The sequence below is a fragment of the Podarcis cretensis genome (assembly GCF_951804945.1).
Source record: "Podarcis cretensis genome assembly, chromosome: 10".
NCBI lineage: Eukaryota > Metazoa > Chordata > Lepidosauria > Squamata > Lacertidae > Podarcis > Podarcis cretensis.
The window spans coordinates 7,111,850-7,136,373 of record NC_137179.1 but is presented as its reverse complement, the minus strand read 5'-3'; the positions used below and the strand labels follow the sequence as shown (position 1 = coordinate 7,136,373).

At 42.4% G+C, this 24,524-nt stretch overlaps 1 protein-coding gene across 1 annotated transcript in view; it reads left to right on the top strand.

Moving 5' to 3' along the window:
* The window catches only part of EXOC4 (exocyst complex component 4), a 376,341-nt gene that overhangs the window by 31,516 nt on the left and 320,301 nt on the right, over nucleotides 1-24,524 (top strand). The window contains exons 4-6 of the mRNA XM_079992331.1: nucleotides 13,275-13,459; nucleotides 14,919-15,028; nucleotides 18,166-18,409. Of these exons, the coding sequence (XP_079848457.1) occupies nucleotides 13,275-13,459; nucleotides 14,919-15,028; nucleotides 18,166-18,409 (539 nt within the window). The remainder of the gene's footprint in view (nucleotides 1-13,274; nucleotides 13,460-14,918; nucleotides 15,029-18,165; nucleotides 18,410-24,524) is intronic.

Here is a 24,524-nt window from a genome sequence, read left to right as displayed (position 1 = left end):
TTTTATAATCGGGTGGTGAATAAATTTTATGAAATTTAAAAAATAAATAGCTCAGTCAGTAGAGCATGAGGCTCTTAATCTCAGGGTCGTGGATTCAAATTCCACGTGGGGCAAAATTGCAGGGGGTTGGACTCGATAGCCCTTGTGGTCCTTTCCAATTCCACAATTCTATGATTCTATGAAAAGTGAGGCAGACTTCAGACTGGTTTATCTCTTGGTGCTATAGTGGACTGACTTCTCTGATTTGTGGAAATGCTCTTGCTCTCTACTGACTCAGCAATGTAGGCTTGCAACCCCTTTTTTCTGATAGCACAGATAATTTTTGCTGCATCAGTGTGTTAAATGCCTCTAGAGTGGAGCTCCTTGGCGTCAGCCTTCTTTAGCCTACCTCTGTCTCTACATTAGAAAGATGCTGTAATTGTGCTGTAGCTGTTGGGTAGTTCCATTCTCTCTCATTGTATGATCTGAGTGGTGTATAAAATAATTATTAAACTGTCAGGGATGCATAATGTTTCTTGTCCTTCGTCCTCAAGGGTAAACAGCTGTTGGCTTATCAAAAGCCTAAAATGATCCAACAAAGACACTAATATCTTATGTGCTGAAATGGGATTGCTGATAAATATTGTTGCCTGTAGCTCTGTGATATGTGCAGTCTAAATTAGACCTTTGCAGTCATTGTGTGGGCTTGATGCAAGCGCATTAATGGCATGATTTCTGGTTGCTGCATCACATTTCTGCAGTCTGTTCTTTGTATTCCACTCACATTAATTGAAGTAATTTTGCCACTGAAGCGTGTTTCCAACCTCTGCATTTAAATTGAAATTTTAATTCCCATATTGTTTGGCAAAGACGTCTGAAGATGGCTTGTTACAGGTTTCATTATCACTCAAAACACTCCAGCTGGTTCTAATGTACAATGATTAATTCTGGAAAGACTTATTAATGTAAGAAAGGCAACCTTTTCCCAGAAGCAGGAGCATAGCAGCAAAGGTATTTTGGTGACGGCTGGTGTTTATATGAAGCTAGATGAAGAAAAATATGCGTTTGCTGCTGGCTTGTGACACCAGCTTAAAACTTATTGGGGTGATCTTTGCAGATTATCTGGGTATAGTTCTATGCATTTATAAATGAATGGACCCAGCAAAAATAATTTTGGAATTTTGAATGTCCTGTAGTTAGGCTGGAAAATAAATCCTGAAAAGACAAACTTGCTAACTATGAAACGTCATGTTTATGCTGGCATGCGGGGACAGGGACTCCATCTTTTATTACCTCAAGGAGGAGCAGAAATTATTAAGTTAGGTTCCTGGTGAGTTGCATGTGAATGGGGAGGCTGGAATTAGCTAGACCAGCCTATTCCCACCTCCTTACTTATTTTGTGTGCCCTACTCTCTGTTTGCACCCAATGTTCATGTGTGTGTGTGCATTCTTCTGCATATTGCTTGCATGAATCATCTTGGGCTGTTGTGTCTATAACGACTTATCCATAGTGCATTCCCTTCCTGTAACACCTTGTGGCCTAGGATGCATTGACAGGGGCCTGTCTCATTCCAGGGCTTGTGTTGGGCTTTTTGTGCTGTATTTTGCCGCAGGGAAGCAAGAACAAAAAAGAATACTTGCTCAGGGCATGACTCTCAGCGGACTTGGAAGAGAAGAAAACATAAAGGCAGCTGGGGGTGGAGGAGAGGGATTACTGAGTAGGAAGTAGTGCTTCTGAAATGGGTTTGGGAGCTCTAGGGGAATAACAGATGGAATATGAATCAACAGTGTGATGCTTTGGATGGAAACCCAATCTTTTTTCCAGTTGCATCAATAGGAGTGATTTGTTTCCAAGCCAGTTTCTCACCCAACATCTTCAATCTGTAGTCAGTATGCATAATGAAGTACAGTGGTACCTCGGGTTGAGAACTTAATTCATTCTGGAGGTCCGTTCTTAACCTGAAACTGTTCTTAACCTGAGATACCACTTTAGCTAATGGGGCCTCCCACTGCCGCCACACAATTTCTGTTCTCATCCTGAAGCAAAGTTCTTAACCCGAGGTACTATTTCTGGGTTAGCAGAGTCTGTAACCTGAAGTGTCTGTAACCTGAAGTGTCTGTAACCTGAGGTACCACTGTACAGCAAGGGTGGTAAACGTAGTGCCCTCCAGATGTTGTTGGACTCCAATTCCCAGCAGCCCCAGCAGCATGACCAATGGTAAGTATTTGTAGTCCCAACAATATCCAGAGAGCACCATGTTTGCTCCCCCAGATATACAGGGAAATGTGTCATGCTCATGCATATGCCCTGCCCATTGTGTGCATAGCAATGTATTTCTCTGTATGCATATAACCAATGTGCATAATCTATATTTTGCAAAATTGGGGAGGGGGATAGATAGCATGGTTGTATGATGTGTTAAACACAAAAGTTATCCTGTACCACCATGTATATAAAGTCTCCATAACTGGGTGGATCAGAGTAGGGACATCTAGGTGAGCTGGCTCCAGAACTTAGGAAGCTTTCATACTACTCCCTTCAATCTGGATATTTTCTTTGAAATCCTGTTTTGTGCAGCATAGTTGGAGAATGATAATTACTGATCTGAAAGGATTCCAAGAGCAGCCAAGGTGATTAAAGGGTCTGAATCTTGTGTGGAGTTGCTAATGTAATCAGGGCTATGACTATATAAAAAAATAAAATATTTGGTGCTACATTTGCCCAAGAGAAGCTAGATTTGATGAACTGTAAAAACTAAGCAAGCCATTACATATTTGCTGCTTTCGTTGAAGAGGGGCAAATAATCACTGCTGCATTTGGTTTCTGAATGATTCTGGCTGGTTTCTCAGCCTTCCTGTGTTGACTGTCATTGTTGTGGCTTTTTTGCATCTGTACAAACAGCACATAGCTCTTTATTTCTGCATCTGAAGGTGTATAATAGCATTCAGAGTTTCCCCCTGAGTTAGATGTTTGCTTCTTGGACCAAAGCCTGCATTGCTGCCACCTTCTGTTCTGTTCTCAGAACTGAACAGGTGGAGCCATCAGTTTTCTATTGCGTTTGATTGGAATGTGTTCAGCCAAAGATAATTTGTTCAGAACGGGAGCCTTGTTTGCAGTCAAATTAGCTCATTTCCTATTGTTGTGCTGACACAGTAGGCCCTGAAGCATAGCAGATTTTCCCACTGCACCTTTTTGTTGCTATATCTGAACCTTGGCTTCAGAGCCTACCTTATTAAGCTGCGAGATATTTCTACCAGTTTGGGTCAAGCAGAGTCTATTTGCTTGGTGCTGTGAAAAAGAAATTGGAAAGCGGCTGGATTGTCCAGGAGCTTTCATCCATTCTTAATGGCAAAAGATTGTTTGTTTGGGCCTGGTGGGGTCAGAGACAAATGTGTTCAGGCAGTTCAGGTTCAGGAGCAGGCAGAGGAAAATCAGTCCAGAATCAGTTGACATGATCTAAGATGGCCTGGTGGTCAGGTTCTAGTGCAGTCAGACAAGAGGGCAAGTCAGCACAGAAGAGCTGCTCTGACTGTTGAGCCAAGCCTAATCCTTTCTTTAGATAAGACTAGCGGGGCCCCTATTGGCTCCTCAAGTCACCTGAATTTGCTAGGAGGGAAGCCTCCCTTGCTGCCCCTGTTAGAAGGATGCTGTGGAGCAGTAAGGCTCAGGCCAGCCATTCCTTCCCTCCATGAGCTGTGAATTGTGCCTCTTGACACTGAAGTGGAGAATGGGTGCTAGGCCCAAATTTGACCGCTCCCTTGTTGAATGTGTTGGTTGTTCTGGCCAGAGTGATTGGAGTGGGATGATAGTACCTTGTTACCCTCAAGGGCCCTTATTGGCTGCCGTGGGTGCACACATATGGGCAGACAAGGTGTATATTCACTGCTCCCCTCCCTGGTGCATAGAGACCCCCATCTGGTCTGTACTCCCCTCCTGTTTTCTGACTGCTGGTTTTCTCCAGCATCTCCTACTCCCACCAACTTCCAACGATAGCCCTCTCCTCACATTCCAGCATCTTAAAAAGCAGAGACATCACCTTGCCAACAAAGGTCCGTATAGTTAAAGCCATGGTTTTCCCAGTAGTGATTTATGGACGTGAGAGCTGGACCATAAAGAAGGCTGATCGCCGAAGAATTGATGCTTCTGAATTCTGGTGCTGGAGGAGACTCTTGAGAGTCCCATGGACTGCAAGAAGATCAAACCTATCCATTCTTAAGGAAATCAGCCCTGCGTGCTCACTGGAAGGACAGATCCTGAAGCTGAGGCTCCAAGACTTTGGCCACCTCATGAGAAGAGAAGACTCCCTGGAAAAGACCCTGATGTTGGGAAAGATGGAGGGCACAAGGAGAAGGGGATGATAGAGGACGAGATGGTTGGACAGTGTTCTCGAAGCTACAAACATGAGCCTGACCAAACTGCGGGAGGCAGTGGAAGACAGGAGTGCCTGGCGTGCTCTGGTCCAGGGGGTCACAAAGAGTCGGACACGGCTAAACGACTAAACAACACATTCCAAACCTCCCAATGACGAGGTGCAACATGAGATGAACCCTGTTTAACTAAGCAATCAGCACGGTTTCTTATTGTGTGCTGCTGTGTGCTTAAATATATAGGACATAGCCACTGCCACCTCCCACCTTTCTGCAATGAAAATAATATGAAAGTGGCATTTCTTTTAGCTGTTTGAAAAGAGATTGTAACGGATCTTAACAAGCACAGTGTGAGAGATATATGTAGTTGAAATAATAACATGGTAGTGGGCCTTTAACTCCTCTGCCTCTGCTGCTGTTTTAATGCAAGCGTCTCTTTCCATAGGTTTCCTCAGTTTTCCCCATATGCTGAATGGGGATAGTTCTTAATGAGACACTCTAAATGTTCAAATAACGAACAGCAAGCAACACTTTATGAGCATGTATATCTTTAAAGTGCTCAGCATTATACTCAGCCAGATTTTTCATTATTGCTTCTAATCCCATTTTCTGATCCTGTTCAAGTTTTGTTTTGCTAATTTCATCATCGAGATGTAAAGATATTTTGAAAGCAGGAGCGCACAAGCAGAGAGAGGATTTCTTTCCCTTTGTAACATCTTATCGCCTTTTCTTCCTTTAATATACTTATCAATAACTTCATCTCTTTCCTTTTAATCTTGTAAATTCCATTATCTGAGGCATTTTGTTGCATTAAACCATTAGTGCCTCCCATTGCCTCATTTGCATTGACACGTGCTTGACCTCGGCCCCTCTCCTCTTTTCGTTAATGCATCAACAAGCACTGATATCTCTCTGGAGCATTATCATTTGGCTGTTAGCTCAACTAATAACAACCATTCATTTAAGCTGATGGAGGTTTATTAAATAAAAATGGGCGGTAATGAAGGTGGTGGAGGAGCAGTAGCTAGCATCCTCATTTTTTATGGTGAGGGCATTCAGTCTCTCCATAAAGTGTGCTGGGTTTGGTGGAGGTGTCTTGGCGTTCAAAGGCAGGTGTTATTAGGGTCTGGGACAAGATCAAGATTAATTAACTTGTCACAAAACTACTCCCCCCAGCAGCAATCTTGCATCTAGTTCTTCCTGTGAGGTTTTATAAGTAAAACAGGTGTCAGTAGTCTGTTTCCTGCTCACCTACCCTCCAGCAGAAGCCACCATGGAGAGAGGGGCAGAAAATAAAGTTGTGATGTTATGACCCTGGGGCCAGGCTTCCTTTCTTCAAGGGTTGAAGCTAGACATATGAAGTGGGAGAAGGAATTTCTTCCAGAGCAGCCACAGGAGTACATAACCATCCAGAAGAGGAGTCCATGGTGTTAGTATCTCTTCAGCTTGAGGACTTTCCATTACTCTCCTCTGACTCAGAGGTCTCCACCCCAGAAGTTCTAGTGGAATCATGAGCTCCCTTGCTCTGTCAGCTGACAACTGCTAAAGTGGCCTGGGCCCCTTTAAATGAAGAGGCTGGTCATACCAAAGGCAGAACTTTGGATATAGCAAAAGCCCCCCTCTTGCCGCACCATGCCACAGACCTAGAATGGTGCGGGGGGGGGGGTTTGCTCTGGCATAGCACAGCTGGGGTACTCCTGATTCAGGTGGAGATCTGCTGGATCCTAAACCTCATCTCAGGGGATCTTACCTTAGGATTGTGTCGCAGGTATTCTTCAGACCAATATGAAAAAATGTTGTGCAATGTTTTCTAAATGTGGATCGTTCAGAAGCTAGCTTCCTTTGGCTGTTTTTGTATTCCAGATGCTGGAGAGGATTGGGTATCATAGCACTGAAGCTTTCCTAACAGACTGGATGGTTCATCACTGCTGATGACTTGCATTTTAGTTGAGCTGGAAGATGTCAGATTGCTAGCCAGCATCATCCATAAGAATTTTTTTTAATGAAAAGCCACCTTCTGCCACAGGGACTTCTGAGAGATTTTATTATGAGGTTAATTTGTTAAGGCTTCTGTTATGAGACATCTTCACATTTGTAACTACTTCAATTTCTCCTAGAGTGCAGCCGAAAAAGAACATTTTCTAGAACTCTGATATTATTTTGATTGTTTCTCAAGCTCTGATTTACGGGCTTATAATTTAGTCCCTAGTAAACTAATGAAACTCTTACAAAGGAACAGGAAATGCTCATGATCTTGGGGATAATGGAGCAACAAAGTACAAAATTCTGCCAGAGAAACTAGATTGCATTTCTAAATGTAAAGTTGCACAGTTTTTATAACCCCCAGAGGGACCAGGAGAAATAGTAAGAGTTGGATTAAAAACATGTATAGAATCGCAGTTGGAAGGAGGATTCTGTGGGTCATCTATTCCAGGGCCCTATCATAAAACAGGGTCACCCCACCCCAATGCACTGCAGATAGTTTCTTGTGCAAATGCCTGGTTTTAATCTCTTCTTACAGTAAGGAATATTTTATCATTTGATGAGCAAATATTCCATTGCCTCATCACCCTAATGAGGCATTATGTTTTCTTCCAGTGCTGATCTACTCTTATGGTAATGAAGAAATTCCCAAAGTTTAGCACATTTCCAGATGTATATTTTTGTGTGCAGTGACTTTTTGGCTATTCCCGCTTTCCCCCTCTCAGCTTCATGCTATAGTTACAAAATTCCCTTATACCTGCTCTTCTCTGCGTAAACCATTCTCACTGTTGGTGCATTCCCACCGTATTCCTGTTCCATTGCCTTGCATGCTCACTTGTTAAGCTTCTGCACAGTTCATGAAAATGGTATGACACACGAGCAATTAAGCCAATGGCTAGGATAATCTTACTTCAATTTGGTAAAGCCACAGCTCTTATACTCAACTGCTGAAGTCTGTGTTTACTTCATTTCTACAACCTCTTATGATGAGTTTATTATTTATGAATGTTTTATATGTACTAAGAGCATATACCCTGTTTCCACTTCTCAGGATGCTGATGGTCTCCTGAGCAGCAACTAGTTTTGCGGGGGAACTACTTCAAAGAGGGTGTGGAAGGGACCTGTGAGCACAGCCACAATGTTTTCATCCACAATTTATTCTGCACAAGTTATTCTACTCCTTCTGCTTCTATGTTGGCAACTTGGGGAAGACAGCTGTATTTGATCCTAATAACTCCAATGGCTGATCCATAATGTATTATGCCCATGCAAGCAAACATAATGATAAAGTAATATTTTTGCTAGAGCTGCATTGGCTCAGTCAAATCGCAGTTTTAGGTCTGGCCTGCTGCCAAAAGTGATGAGGATCTTGTTAGTTCTTCCTAACCTTCATGAATGTTTCAACTGACGTGTTCTGGAGCAAAGTAGTACAGTGGTGCCCCGCAAGACAAACGCCTCGCAAGACGAAAAACCCGCTAGACGAAAGGGTTTTCCGTTTTGGAGGCGCTTCGCAAAACAAATTTCCTATGGGCTTGCTTCACAAGACGAAAATGTCTTGCGAGTTTTTCCGACTTTTTTCCCCTCCCCCCCCTTTTCTAAGCCGCTAAGCCACTTATCTGCTTATCCACTAAGCTGATAAGCCGCTAAAAGCCGCTAAAAGCCGCTAAGCCGCTAATAGCGCTAATCCGCTAATCCGTCAATGGGCTTGCTTCGCAAGACGAAAAAACCGCTAGACGAAGAGAATCGCGGAACGGATTCTTTTCGTCTTGCGAGGCACCACTGTATTACTTGTTCAGTAGCGTGTGTTACTTTGATATCTCTCAGTAAAAATACTTGCCCTGTGGGATGCACTTGTGGCATTGAGATTTTCACTTCGAAAACACTGGAAAAAATAATGACCTTGACTCCATTTAATATTACTATATTGTACCCAAAACAAAGACTCCTTTGTTGAATTGTGGAAGGTAGTTTTTGCTTAAGTTCTGCATATCTGTAAGGTCCTTTTAACATTCACTCTTGCAATGGTTCTGGATTTTCAGGAGAGGAGGATTGTTAGAAAGACTGTCTTCCTTTAGATTTCGATCTGTGGGAAATATTCTACCTCTTCTTCCCCTTCTTCTGGAGTGGGGATATATGACATCTCTGAAGCTGTCCAGCAGAAACAGTAATCTGAATGTGGTCTGTAAGGTTGTTAGTACCTGTCAGTTGGGAACTGGAAATCTTAGCAGTCTTCTGTCTCAACTGCACTACTTTTTCCAGTTCACAGAAAAACCCACCCTCTATTTTCTACCTAGTATAGAATCTTATCCACGCTTGTTCATTGGATCTCCAAAGTAAAAGTGATTTCTTGTTGACCAACTGTAGCAATGTGGTGGTTAGTACCTTTCAAAATAATTGAATTGTGTTTGCTTATCTGTTGCCTATGCAACAGGTTCTACTGCACTTAAGGGTTCTTTTTCTCTACTGGACCTTTCCTGCCTTCCCACCTGCTCCTGCTCCCTTCTATCCATCCTGGTTTCTGCACCATTCCATTTGCTTATCTCCCATATCCAACTGATCTCTTGATGCACTCTGAATACTGTTCATATCTTTTTTCCTTGGATTCTCTGCACCTTGCCTTCATGGCAAATGATGGCCTTCCCCAACCCAGCGCCCTCCAAATGTTTTGGGCTACAACCCCAAAAACCCAGTTGTAGTCTCCCAAACAACTGAAGGGCACCAGGCTGGGGAAGGCGAATGTCAATCTTTCCTGTTGACATTGTGCCCTTGGTTTTTGGTATTTGGAGCAGCAGCAGCAGCAGCAAACGCTTCCTAAAACGGTGTGGGGACGACGACTACGACACATGCTCTTGTTGCTAATCCTTATACTTCCTTCCAGGCCTGAAAGTGTCTTATCTTGAGAGTGGGAAGGTGAAGTTCAAGAAATGGAAACTCAGCATTCTGTAGACTTCTAACTCAGTGACTAGTTAAGCAAAATGTCCAGACATTCAGTGAAACAGCTGGGCTACTGCCAAACAGAAGCATTCCCTTGACAGCTGATGCATGGCTTCACTGCTCCGGAACAGCCTGTGTCTCAACTAATTCACAGGATGAATAGAACAATTTGGTACTCTGGGTACAAGAATGGGGTATCCTGAGAGCAATCTTGATGGAATTTGGTCAATGTGTCTCCATGTTTGCACAGCAGATTACTCTCAGCCAGCTGGCTCTTAACACTTGCCATTCTGTGCAAAGGGGGAATGCTTGTGTCCAGGACATTATTCTTTGGTCAAGAATCTGCTGCATTTGTTATCCCTACACCATTACAAGTGGGCATGTAACTGAATACATATGCCAAATGATTTTGCACTGGAGAGAGGCAATTAAAGTGTATGCACTGACAGTAATGGAAGATTATGCTCCATTCTGCTATCAGAGCCACTCTTGATTGCCCAAAGGTCAGTTCTGATAGAAGCTCCTATAATGTTAATTCCTGGTGCCCATCTGTGAACTTTGAAGTGCTATTCTAATAGGGACACCTGCTGAGAAGGGTAAACGAGTTGAACATGGGATTCCTTTGTCTAAGTTCTCAGGATAAGATAAATATCCAGATGAAATCTTTCAAGATATTTAGGACCAACTTCACATGGCCACAGACCAGTTGGATATGTTGCACTGGACCTTGGGGGAATCAGTACCCAAAGTGGCATGTTGAGCTGATTTTTTAATTTTCATAAACCCATAAATAAATACAAGTACCCATGCCTTCATCATGTGATAATTGGGAAGAACAGGGTTACGAGGCCATTTTATACCTTATGACATTTGTGGAAATGTTGAGTGGAGGTATTATAGCAGCTCCAAAACAGCTATATTTAAAAGTGGATCTAAATTATTCCACTTCAGTGTGATGATCTGAGTTCCCGAAGTGGGCTTGGCTTCCTTTTCTGGCTATCTATGTTTTCTCAAGAGAATTGTTTTGCTTTAAACATAAGTGTCTTGGTAATGGGCAGTAATGAAGAATGAAATATGTGGCTGGGGGAAGAAAGGATGTTTAAATGGGGTTTGCTGAAGTGTAGCTTTGATTCTTAAGAAGCCTTCTAAGCCTGTGTAACATTGCACCTTGACTGTTTACCTCGAGAATTCAATCACTTTAAAAGCGGCATTTCCAAGGCCATAACTCCCCAGCATGTGTCTCAACAAATATGAAGTGTCACATAGGCAATTTTTTAGAAAAAAGATGGCTGCGTTTTTCACCAAAGGGAGAAAATTAAAGCTCCATTGGCGTCTTCCCCACCCTATTTTAATACTACAGTAAATGATTGACACTTCTGTTTGCTTTTTATCAAGGCTTGCCTGAGAGCTTTATGTTGATATAATAGTTTAGTCTTTGTGTATCGTCATTCTTTTCAAAACAGGAAAAGCAAGTGAAAAATGGGGCGTTGGCATTAAATAGCACTTTTGTGGGAGACCACGAGAGCCTCACCTGCCTTTTAAACTCTGATTTGCCATATTCTTTTTGATCCTCCAAATCAGGGCCACTAAGAAAGAGTTCAGGCACTATAGTAACCCATTCCCAGCCAGAATGTCCACGAAGGCCATCCTGACTGGGGAAGCTTTGCATTGGTAAGGTAAAGGTAAAGGGACCCCTGACCATTAGGTCCAGTCGTGGCCGACTCTGGGGTTGCGGTGCTCACCTTGCTTTATTGGCTGAGCCGGCGTACAGCTTCTGGGTCATGTGGCCAGCATGACTAAGCCTCTTCTGGCGAACCAGAGCAGCGCACGGAAACGGCGTTTACCTTCCCGCTGGAGCGGTACCTATTTATCTACTTGCACTTTGACATGCTTTTGAACTGCTAGGTTGGCAGGAGCCGGGACCGAGTGACTTGAGCTCATCCCGTCGTGGGGATTCGAACTGCAGACCTTCTGATTGGCAAGTCCTAGGCTCTGTGGTTTAACCCACAGCACCACCTGCGCCCCTCATTTGCATTGGTATCTGTGGCCAAACAGAAGGCTGGACTTAATGTCGTTGGAACCCTTAGTAAGGCCTTGTAGATCAGACTTCATAGGATGAAAGAGCCTCTGGCATCTTTGAACTCCTTGATGATGCTATAATTAATTAGTTTGAATAGGACTTGAATCAGAATCTGTGTTGCAATAATGAATTGTCTCTGAGCATGTGCGGATTCTCATATTTCCTTTCCAAATGAGTAATCACAGCCAGCCCCAACACCTCTGAAATTAGCGAGCAAGAATTTTTGTCAAGAAGGTCACAGCTTAGAGGTAGACTTGACAGTTCTTTTAAAAAAGAAGAAATGAGTCTCTAGACTACAGTCTATGTTTTGGTAAATGCTTCCAAATTCAGGTTTTGGTATCTGTCTCCATTATTGTCTTATCGTTGATGCTCAGTGAACTTAAAACCTGTGCGTCAAAACAAAGCCCATTTCTCATATAATGATGCCTTGGATTTTTAAATGAAATATTGTTTAATTTGCTTCAAGCTATTTATGCTCTCTGCTTACCTCTTGCAGTTCTTAAGACGTGAGCACTGAATTCCTGCAAAAACGCGATTTTCTTTTTTGTTGCCGGTCACCTTTGTTTTAATTGCTTCGTGATGAAGTATTTCCAGTGCTGCAGGGGAATCATGAACTGATAAAATTAAACAGAATTGCTGGAGCATTTATCAGCCATTGGCTTTATTAAACCATGTCTCATAGAAGGGCACCTTAAACATTGTGTCAAATGTACATTTGCAGTGTAATTGTAGTCACTGGTTTGGCCCTTCTCTGGGCTTGAGATTTCTGTTTACTTCCAAGGTGTGTGTAGAAATTCCTATAGATTGTAGTTGGTGAGCAAATCTCTTTTGCCTCTTGATGTCTTTGATTGCCATGAAGCAATGGCAAAAATACGTCTAGGGCAGGAGTGGCTAACCTGTGACTCTACAGGTGCTCTTGGACTGCCATTCCCATCAGCTGCAGCCAGCACAGCCAGTGGTCAGGATGATAAGAGTTGTGATTCATGAACATCTAGCAGGCCACATGTAGCTGCTCTTGGTGTAGAGGTTAAGAGCAAGCCTACACTGGGGGGGGAGGGTCCTTTTGTCCTGGCAGGCTTGATCTTTACCTCCCCAACACAGGACCAACCATCTATCAATCATCTGATATCATGATGATGTCAGATGAATGATAGGTGGGCCGTTACGCCTGTCTTTCAAAATTAACCTATGGGGATAGGGGGAGGGGTCTGCTTCACCAATGTATTCGTCTCTGCTTATCAGTCCTCTTTGCAGGCCTATGAGCAGGTCTTACCCCTCTGTCGTGAGTCCTGTGGAGGTGTTATGGAGATGGTGCTTAGATATTGAGGAATAGAGGATGGAGATTGGGAAGCTGGAGGTAGAAGACCCTGGGGAGGGTCCTAGTGGGCTGGGGGATAAGGGGATGGGATCCCAGGAAGAGACTCTGAGGTCTGAGTATAGCTTTGAGTTGGAGGAGGAGATCCAGGTTAAGTCCTTTTACTTTGGCTGTGTGCCAGTTCTTGGTGGGGCAGGCTTAGCCATTGTAGAATTGCGTCCATCAGTTGGTGTCACCCAGTGATGACAGTTGATTGGCAAGTGGGAAAATGGCCTTATGGGCCATCTTGGACCCCCATGGACCCCATGGGGGTCCAAGATTATATTGCAGGCTGGTGGTTCCCCAACCCTGTCTTGCAATGACAAGCAAATAAATATATTGTCAAAGTGCACCTATCCCATGAACTCCTTGCCACTTACTGAAATTAAGGCTAAGTACCTGTACTTGAACATCCATTTCTTGCTCCTTGGGACAGGGTCCTGCATTTTTGCTTGCTTCTCTTTACAATATAATCATTAATGCTGGCTTAATAATTTGACCAAGGGAGAAGCTTGGAACACTGGGTACTGAGAATTCTGAGTAGTAGTTAAAATATATCATGGATTCTCTTCACAGGTTTCAGCAGTGGATTCCCTGGAGGGACCTCTCCTTCAGGTGGAGGGACTTAGCGATCTGAGACTGGAGCTTCACAGTAAGAAGATGAATATGCACTTGGTGCTAATAGACGAACTGCACCGCCATCTTTACATTAAGTCTACCAATAGGGTTGGACAACGGAACAAAGAAAAATGGACAAAAAGGTTAGTCCGTTCTGATGCAGCAGAGAAGGCTTTGGTCTTGGATTTTGTTTGGAAAAGAGCTGTCTAGACTAAATCAAACCTGAATAAATATTCAGTTGCTCAGAGAGAAACATGAGCTTGCTGCAGGTTTCAAGAGGCAATGTAGAAAAGCATTTTTATGGCTGGCCAAGTGCTCTAGGACCATTTTAAGCTGTAAGATATTTGAAGATGATTTAATACCAAACTGACACACTGGTCCATCTAGCCTAGTCCTGTCTATGAAAACCAGCAGAGGACTTCCAGAGTCTGGGGCAAACTTACTTTCTCATCCTTCTATTTGAGATGTCAGGGAATGAAGCTGGGACCTTATGATTGACTGGTTATTTAATTTCTATTCCTCTTAATATACTAAGAATATATCTAGGAGGTGTACAGAAAACTGAAGAAACAACAGACAGCTTAAAGAAGATATTACAAAAATACAGTTACATATAAAAATACACATTAATACAAAGTTACTAATATATGTATAAATCAACATCAATTCATTTCCCCCCTGACACACTCTCCCTCTCAGCCTCTGGGTTCTCACCCAGGGTCCATCAAACTCTCAGCTCACTCACAAAAGTCTCACAGTGAGAAGACATCCTGGAAACAGTGTACATCACCCTAGTCTCTCACTCTAGACTTGCTTTTTATGGGCTGGCTCAAGGTGGATGGCACTGCCTCAGGCTCCCCACAGCTGTGTTCCATTTAGCTGCATCCTCTCCCCACCCAGTTCCAGGTACAGCAGGTTTGCTGAGTTTTCCAGGGGGTCCAAAGGATGGGAAGAGGGCCCCCCTCCACTCACAGCTCTTTCTTCACCCTCTATCCTCTCCTCCTCCCCCAGCTGCTTTGCCACTGAGCTGTTTCTCTTTACTGTTTTTAGTATCTATTCTATGATTATAAGATCAGTTATCTAGTCCAGCATCCTGTTCTCACAGTGATCAGCCAGATGCCTTTGGGAAGCCTGCAAACTGGTCACGAGCACAGTAGCTTTCTGCCAATTTGCAATTCCCAGCGACTGGTATTCAAACGCATAACGCCTCTGACCGTGGAGGTAGACCAATAGCCACTGTGACTAGTAGCTTTGATAGCCTTGTTAATATAGACAGTGCAGAACTGGACAATTTTCACTGAAAGAAAGCTTCAAAGTGAGAGTCCCCCTCCATATTTTAATGGTCATGGGATTGTGAGGGGAGACAGGAAAATGGTACTCTGTAGATTCTGGTGCCCGAAATATTTGCTTCATGTCACCTGATGGTAAGACTAGTTCTGTACCTGAATTGGGCACTTTTACTTTTGATTCCACCATGAGTGGGGAGCATCCATGGGTGAAGGATCTGCTTTGTGAAGAGCAGTAGTCTTCCCATTTGCACCTCCGCTTGTTGACTATGTCTACTTCAGGAGTTATTTCAAGTTTCATTTTTCTCTGCTACAGTTCGCATGTGAAGGATGCCTCCCCTGTGTCTCTGCTCGATGTGACTAGCCTGTCTACTCCTCGCAAGTACCTTGACTCCTCTCAGTTCAGCACTTCTGGAAGCTCCAGTGGTGAGTGGCAAAATAATAAAAGACCTTTCCATATGCCTTTTTCGTTAAGTATGTGTGTGGTTTTCTCCAACCACACTGATAAATTTTGGAGATGGTTGAAGTAAGTGTGAATACCAGGTCCGGAGATGAGCCAAGCTGTAATAAGGGGGTTGTGACAGCAGTTTTCTAATCTCATGTGTTTGCTTACAGTGACATTCAGTTGTGCTTCCAAGGCTGTCCCCAGTGCAGGCATATAACAGGAGCAGCTACATATTAGGTGCAAATGCTACACCCCCAACTCGTTGTTTTTAGAAAACCCTTTTTTGGGAAGGGGTGTGTGAGATGGAGAACCAGTAGTGGAGAGGGGGAAATGAACAGAACCTTAGTTTAAATTGTGGAATTCATAATTTCTGAGTAGAACGTGCCTAGTGTGTGTGTGTGTGTGTGTGTGTGTGTGTTCCCAGTTTGCATCTGTTTTGGAGATGTTTTAAATAACAGTGGAGAACTCTGCCACATCCCAATTATTTTGCTGGTCCCTTTCTACACCTTTTCTAGCCCCACAATACACCTCCCCCCCCCAACCAGTGGGATGAGCAGCACTGTATCCAGTATATCAGATGTGGATTCAGCATTGTATAGCATAGCATTGTAGGTTTACTTAAAACATGATGATACTGACTGGCTCATTTTCAATCGATTTCCTAATAATCCCTTGCATGGATTTTGCCTCTTTTCTTTGCCACTTCACATTGATTTGATGTGTTCAGTGAGCTATATATAATCTTTCTATATAGATTACTGCAATGTGTTCTACATAGGGCTGCCTCTGAAGATGGTTCAGAAACTTCAGCAGGTGCAGAATTTGGCAGCCAGATGGCTCACCAGGGCAAGATGGTTTGAGCATATTACACTGATCTTGGCCCTACTGCGCTGGCTGTCAATTAGTTTCTGGTTCCAGTTCAAAGTGCTGGTTTTGAGCTATAAGGCCTTAAATAGCTCACGACCCCAATACCCCAAGGACCGCCTCTCCCCATATGAACCAACCCAGACCCTTCAATCATCATCTGAGGCCCATCTTTATGTGCCTCCTCCACAAGAGGTTTGGAGGGTGACAACACGAGAATGGGCCTTTTCTTTGGTGGCTCCTCGTTTTGGAATGCTCTCCCCAGGGAGGTTCACCTGTTGCCTTCATTTTGTATTTTTAGGTACCAGGCAAAATTGTTTCTCTGTAACCAGGCTTTGGGGTGATTATTATTCTACAACCCTTTATATAGGTTTGTTTTTGTTTTATTATGCCTTTTGTTTTCTCAGTTTGTATTTATATGTTCTGGACCACCCTGTGATCTTCAGATGAAGGGTGGTATACAAATGTAATTAATAACAACAACAACAACAGTAATCACAGCCCTAAGATATCTTTCTTGATCACTACCACATCTGACCACATCAATCTCTGTGTGTGAAATTTAGGGTTCTTGCCCCATTGAATTTCCCTCTCCATTTTGCTATTTTGCATAAGGTAAATATTATGGAGCTGATTCCATGATTCAGAATTTTTGAGAGATTGTCCTTGTATATGATTGGGCAGAGTACTGTGTAGAAGTGGGAAAAGACAAGAAATTATTGAGAGTCTTTCCAGTGCTCCTGCCTAGTTGCTTATTAGCGATGCAAATTGGTGCAAGGGAAAGTTCAGCAATGGGAATTCTGTTGGAGGTGGAGTTTCACGAACTCTCAAAGTAGCCCAGTGGGGCCCCATGAACCTCTGTCCTTTGAGATAAAAAGATGCAGTAGAAGCAGGGCATAATGCAGAGAAGCATAAATTATGCAGTGTGGCATAAAATTTTACTGCCTGCTCGTAAAAAGCAGGCAGCTAGTGAAATACACTGATAAATAGTAGCAAAATTTGATCACTCACATGACCATAAAAAAACAAGACCCAAGAGGGTGTTCCTTAGCTGATATATTCTTTGTGGTGATTTGGGCAGTGGGATGGGACTCGGGTGGTTTAATGCTGCCTTGCCTAAATGGTGCATCATACAGATTAGTCTGACATCAAATTAGAAAGTTTGTTTTTATGGGATGAATCATTGACTTGGGAAAGGACTTAGAGAAATCATTAGTTAGAGGGTGATTAATCTGCAGAGGTCAATGCTTTCTATTGCTAGGGTGTTAAAATTCTTTGTAAACACCTCTTGGTTCAGGTTTGTTTTGTTTATGCTTTGAAGTAGTGAAGACTGTTATTTTTCCCCCTGAACCAACTTGTATTGAAGCAGGAATATGCATGCATGGTTCAGGGGATTTTTCTAAATTCTGGAGTGCCATTAAACCCCTAGTGTGCCCTACATACCTGTCTAGGTTAGTAAATTTTGCCAGGTGGGATGGGAAAAGAGGCAAGGGAATATCAGGTGGCAGAAACGTTTTGAATAGGTGCCCATTTTCCTAACATGTTATGCATCTGTTGTGCATCTGTGAGGGGAGAGACTCCATCAGGCAAGGCCTCTTTCCACCTGCCTTGTCCCACCATCTAGTCTCTGCTTCTCAATTTGTATTATATTATTTTATGTACTGTGGCTTGCCGTTGTTTTATTGATTATAGTTTAGAAATTATTTATTGTGTTTAACTTTTATGTTATTATTATTATTTAATACTATTCTAATGATTGTTGAATGTTCCTTTTTTGATGTAGGTTGCCGATTTTAAAGTTATGTTTTATTATCACATTTTTGTATTGCATTAGATTGGTATAAGATGTACATTTCTTCAGCTTGTAAACCGACTTGAGTATTGTTAGATAAAAGACGGTATACAAATTAAAAATGATGATGATGATGATGATGTTAAAAGATATAGGAGTCCTTCCAGGAAATAGTTGTCTCACCATCCTCCATTTATCAGAAGAGGATAATATGTATTTTAAATAAAATAAAATGAGCACATACCCCCCCCAACCATAAAATAATGTTATAGGAGAAAAACGAAAAGATGTTGGGCTCAGGCCACTTTGCTGTTTCTACTTTCTGGGAAGTCATGGGGCGAGGGGCTGGCCTGGGCTGCAGGGCCCTGGACATTGGTCCTGAGGTCTAGACCTAGATGCACCACTGCCCTGGGCATGTAATAACCACCTCTTTAGAAATTCCCTCACCTCCATATTTTCCAGGGAGGGATATTAGCTTGACGGAGATCAAGGAAGATTTAGAGATGGATCCTGAGGAGAACAGCTCTGTCTTTATGGGCATCCTCATCAAAGGCCTGGCCAAACTGAGGAAGATTCCAGAGACTGTGAAGGCCATCCAGGATCGCCTGGAGCAGGAGCTGAAGCAAATCGTCAAGAGATCTACCACTCAGGTGGCAGACAGTGGCTACCAGAGGGGAGAGAACATAGTCCAGGAAAACCAGCCTAGGTAAGAGCATTGCATTAAAGAAGGCTTCAAAATAAAGAGCATTCCTGGTGTTAATTCACACCAGTTTTGCACATCCACTCATTTTAATATTGATGGTTATGCTGATTATTTCATGATGTCCTGTATAAAGAATGGTTGTAGACTGGGCATATAGATTCTATATCTTTATCATTGCCTCAAGCTATCTTAACAAAATGTATTCCAAATCTTTAAAATAAAATGTAATTAACTCTCAGTATTGTGAGAGAAACATTTGAAAAAGTGTTAGCATGGGTAGTAAGTGATTGAAAGGAAGAAGGTCAAATTTCAACTCTTTTCAACTCACGACTTTTTCACATTCAAAGACAACAATTGCAGAATAAGAATATTTTGAATAATAATGCAACACATCAACTGATCATAGTTCGGTATCTGCCATGTTCATGAAAATGACATGCAAGTTAAGTTAATTACATACTGTAATGCAAGTTGTTTTTCACACATTGTGTCATGTGTATAATTTCTGTTAATGTTTCAGTGTCTGCAGTTTCTCCCTTCCCCTTTTAAGAACAGGCAACTAGTATATTGCAGAGAGATCTTTCTGTACAGAAAATGTGAGAGAAGAGGAGCTGGCTGACTGAGTTAATGGGTAGCCTGAAGCTGTTGACCCTGAAATGGTGGCTGTCTCAATTCATTCCAAGAAATGCCTCTTTAGGTACCAAGGATGGTACTTTCAAGGGTTGATTCTGTTGTCTGTCTGTCTTGTCACCAAAGCATGTATCAATGCGGAGGGGCAGTTCTCAGACTTGGAAGGCCCATTGAGTCATTATAGGCTGCATAAAGAACACAGTTTTTGGAACATGCCAAAAGTGCACCTGCTCCACTGCAGCGTTCTCCTCCTTGTCATGACCAGTCAGGTGCCTTTGAGCATCCTCAAGCAGGACATGAAGACACTAATCCTCCTTTGCTGTTTCTGCCCTGCAAGCAGTCGGCTTTTTGAGAACATGAAGGTTTCATTGGGGGTATTGTGAATAGTAAACCACAGATAGACCTTTCCTCCTCTGTGGGTTTGTCTAATCCTCTTTAAAAGCCATATGCACTCGTGACCATCACCAAACTTTTTTATTTATAAATAAGATTTCAGAAGAGGTGGGTTTCATGAAACAAAATACCTTAACTATAAATGACCGGGGTGTTTTTCCAATGAAGAAGCTAGACCCACTTTTGTAGGGTAGGAGTTGCACAGATAAAACTTCTGCTGGGTCACCATTCTCTGCACTTGTGAGGGTGGTGGAACCCTCTGCGTTGATCGTAATTATGCTTTGTGTGATGAACTACTTTATTTTGTCTGCCCTAAGTATATTGCCCACCAAGTTTCAAAGGATGACCCCCAGCTCTGGTATTATATGAGTGGAAGAAAACAATCTGTAACCACTTTTTCCATTCCATGCAGAATTCTTAAAACATTTTTTTTTTATGTGCTCTCCTGTTTACCTTTATAAATCTCCAAATGTTTTAGCATTTCCTCACAGGGAAAGTGCTTCCACCTGTTTGATCATTTTGGCTGCCCTTTTCATACCCTTTACATTTAACTTGTGGATGTTCAGATGAACAGGACTGCTTCAATTAATACTGGGATTGAAAGAAGCCAAAAGCTCCACAGGTGGGGAAGTTATTCCCCTCTGACAATGAAGTCAGAAAAGCCTGGTAGAGAAGTGCGAATTGGCTAAGTTATCATAACATGCCAAGGATAGTCTCTTTACTGTTTAGCAACTGCCTTGTTTCCCCATCTCACATTTTTGACAACTTCGAATTTTGAAGAGGAGGAACTTGACTCTGAATGCTTGAGCCTGTAAAAGGCTCAGATTTTTTAGCTGTTTGAAGTTAGCCAAGAGCTTTGCAAATGCATGCTTTTGTGCTGATTTTTAAACATTCCCCCCTGCCATTTGTCTACCCTTCTGACGGCTGCAGTGTTGCTCTTTCCTGGAGCAGAATATTGTCTCATGGTTCTAACACGGGGGTGGGGTGGGGGGAGTGGACAGCTGCTTGGGCTTGGAGAGGCAGCTGTGACAAGTGCGTTGCCCTTATGTTAATGTTTTCTATGCAAGATAGGGAACCATGTGAGAAAACAGTTTTGAGAAAAGTTATTTAGAACTTTAAACAATCAGAATATTTTGTGTATGCATATGTTTTAGCAATTGATATCTTACTAGTTTGGGCCCACAAAAAACCTTGATAACACGGCTAGATAAAAAAGCTTTAAAAATGTGAAAGATGAGCACCTAACAGAGCAAAAATCTCATGACAAATGGGGCAATATTTCTTTGGCCTCCAAGACAATCAGTCAACAGGAGAGAGGGCCAGATATGTTTAATCCTTGTATGCTCAAACAGAGGGTGACAGTCAAGCTACTCGGTAATGCCTCACTCATCCTTGACTCACCTATGAATAGTTAAGGGAAAGTATCTGTAGTGAGGTCATGTAGGTATCTGACCTATAGGGATCTCCTGGGACCCTATTAGCATTATGTGAGTCGGCTATGTGTTTAGAAGGGGCAGGGTTGGATAAAAGATATAAAAGTGGGAATTCCTATTTGAAAGGATTATGTCCCAGTGAGGAATTCTGATCCTACTGGAAGGAGTTTCCAGCAAGAGACGAGGTTTGTGAGCCAAGAGAGAGATCTCTAGGGCAGGCATCACTGCATCAAATAGAAGCAGAGTAATTGCTCTTGGAATCAAAGCTCAGTTGTGTCAAGTTTACGCTAAGGGTTTTTTGTTTCACCAGTGAAAGCTGAATTTGATATGTTAATGTTTCAAACTCGATAAGTTAAAACTTGAGCAGGGTGAACTAACACCCTCCTTGAATTTTTTAACAAGGGGTTTGGGTTTTTGGCCCTTGTGGCTAATGACCTCAAGACTTGGCAGGGTTTGAGTTTTAGATCATCAGTGAACCAGCGCCCTGTGTAATGCCTCTAGGTCTTTGATAGTCAGTGAGCACATTGTCTGTCTGGCTTTCTGCTACTGTACTTAAAACCGTAAAATTATTATTGGTGCCTAATAAAATGACTAATAAAATGTGACAAACCCAAAGGGGTCTTATCACCTTGCTGAGCTGAAATCCAGGCAGCTTGTTAGCGCTGCTCAGTTTGCTCCAGTGAAAAGAGTACTTAATGGTATTTCAGCCTGGTCAGTATAGTTAGTATCTCTTTGGTACCCAGCAAACCTTTCTGGAAGGCTTCCAGATATGACCAACCTTTTGCCCCTGAGAAGGTTGTGAAAACAATCTGCCATACTGCCCTGGGGCCAGGGCATTTAAGGATGTCGCTGACCTGTTCCTGCTACAGCAGTATACTTTCCCTGCATAGAGATGTGGAGGGGAAATGCTGTTTGGTTTGTGAACTTGACCTTAGTAGGGCAAATGCTGATGTAGTGGCAGACCCCTCTGATGGTAAGAGTACATGGTTCTGAACATTGGGCTCATTCTTGGCAGTCTGTGCTGATGGTTGGGAAACTCCTGTCTGCCCCCTCAGTAGATAAAGCATGAGCTCCTATTGCGATGTGTTTGTGGACTTTTAAACAGCAATGGTCTTCTCCCATTATGCAGTACGAGACTAGTAGGTGGGTGTTTGTCTAACTTCTTTCAATACATTTGGGCAGTATACAATCTGGTTGGGTGTAAGAAGACGGATATTGAGGGAATGTGTAATCCATAGTGGTAGGGCATGTGCATGGAATGCTTTTTAATTGGATCATTTCTGTTCTCTAATTCTGTGTCTGAAGTCCAGTCCCACCGGATCTATATTGTTTATGTCACTTTGGGTTTCGGGAAGTAAGTTCACCTTTGGTTTTCATTGTTCTCATTAGCAAGTGTTAAAACCATTTTATGAGGCCAGCTTCCCTTTTTATTTGCTTTCAGTGTGAAGGGACAGTAGTTTATAAAGTTTACATGGTTGAAAATCAGTTGCACGCCTCTGCTCCTCTACCAGTTAAGAACAATGTAGAGGTCTTCTTGCATACAAAAGTGAGAAGCCAAAATGCAGAGAAAAAAAGGAAATAAAAGCAATTTCAAATGTAATATCTTTAGATATTTCACAGTACCACATACTTATTAAGAACAGTTATTAAAACAATCCATCTCCATTAGCCATAAGATCAATTTTGACTTGCCAAATATATTTATACCATATGGATTTGGTGTTGACTCATATTTAAATAACTTTCAGAAAAAGTGTAGAATTTGCAAAATTCACTGTGGCTGCTGATTAATTTCTGAAGTTACTCAAAGACATTGTTCTGCCTTAGAAATTTCTCAATTTTGGGGAGGGGTGCTGGGGGGGGGGGAATGGGGAAAGCCCCATTGTTCAAGTGCAGGGCTTTTGCTGACAGGGTTCAAAAGATTGACCCCACCCTTAGCAAAATTAATGTTTATAAAGAAGTTTTTTTAAGTTTCAATATTGTGTTTCAGAGTTACAGGATGTACATTTCATGGGAAAGGCTCTGTAGATGTTGTAGAGATAAGTATACATTCACATGTATACTTATCCCTCCAGCCCTAGGAGTCCTCACAAGGGAGCTGGTCCTGGAGGAAGAACTGTGAGGGCGGAGACTCCATCAGGCAAGGCCGCTTTCCACCTATATCTTTTAACATCATCATCATCATCATCATCATTTTTAATTTGTATACCGTCTTTTATCTAACAATACTCAAGTCGGTTTACAAGCTGAAGAAATGTACATCTTATAACAATCTAATGCAATACAAAAATGTGATAATAAAACATAACTTTAAAATCGGCAACCTACATCAAAAAAGGAACATTCAACAATCATTAGAATAGTATTAAATAATAATAATAACATAAAAGTTAAGCACAATAAATAATTTCTAAACTATAATCAATAAAACAATGGCAAGCCACAGTACATAAAATAATATAATACAAATTGAGAAACAGAGACTAGATGGTAGGACAAGGCAGGTGGAAAGAGGCCTTGCCTGATGGAGTCTCCGCCCTCACAGTTCTTCCTCCAGGACAGTTTTAAAAATCTCAGGAATATATCTGGTGTGTGTGTGGGGGGGGAATGTAGTGCGTGAAGAAGCAGTGTTCGGAGTGCCCCATAATTTAGTTCCTTGCAACCTGGAGAGGCTGGATGACTTTATGAGATTGAATGGGTTGGAAAGTATGTAAGTTGCTCATGTCCCCTGCTCTGGGGGCACCTGAGTTTAGTCCTGAGAGGGTCATCATTTTAAAGAGGGACAGTTATTCCAGCCTGTGCTCAAAGGGTAACCATTATCCAGATGCATCAACCAAATTCTTTGCAACCTGTGTCAACTTTTTGTTACTTTGTCAATTTGAGTTACGTGCCCTTTTCCAACTTTTGCTGAGGAAGGTTAGCCTGATCCAGAAAAGCATGTTGATGAATGCAGCGTGCGTGAATCACCACTGGTGACCTCGTTCAAGTATCAGCAGTCATACTGCATCATGCTTTGCCCACTTACTGCCCAAACATGAGCGGCCTCGGGGCCTGTGTCACTTTCTGTCGACATATTTACTGTGTTTTTGTGGTGATGCTATGAACTTGGACTGTCAAACTGCCCAAGTGGACCTTTGTCAGCGTAGGCAGATGTGCTGTGGAGGTCACTCGTCCTTAAAAGAAACAAACAAGTGCCACTGGGTAGGCAAAAGAAGAGGAAATGCTGCTTTTTACAGCAGCCTTTTGTTCCCTTCTGCACCCCAACTGTATTTGGTCTTCGGTCACCTTGTCTCAGAAATGGAATAACAGATTTAGAAAAGGTCCAGAGAAAAGGGACTGCAAAATTAAGCCACGAGGTTTAGGGGCATTTCCCTATGGAGAGCGTTGGGATAAAGTGAGAACAATAACAATAATAAGCTTGGCCGTAGTTCAGAGTTGCAGGATTTATGCTCTAAAGTCTGGAGTAATAAATGTTTGGGCAACACAAGCTTATGGCATCGGGGTGTGACACTTGAGCAGCACTTACAAATGTAACAAGGGTCTAATGTGACATCAGAAGGCCTGTTGTATTTGCAGGCTGAAAATGAGTTGAGGTATCTCATCAGCGTTAAGTAATTTTCTGGAATTCAGTTGAGCAAAAGTGGACCAAACAGAGGGAGAAG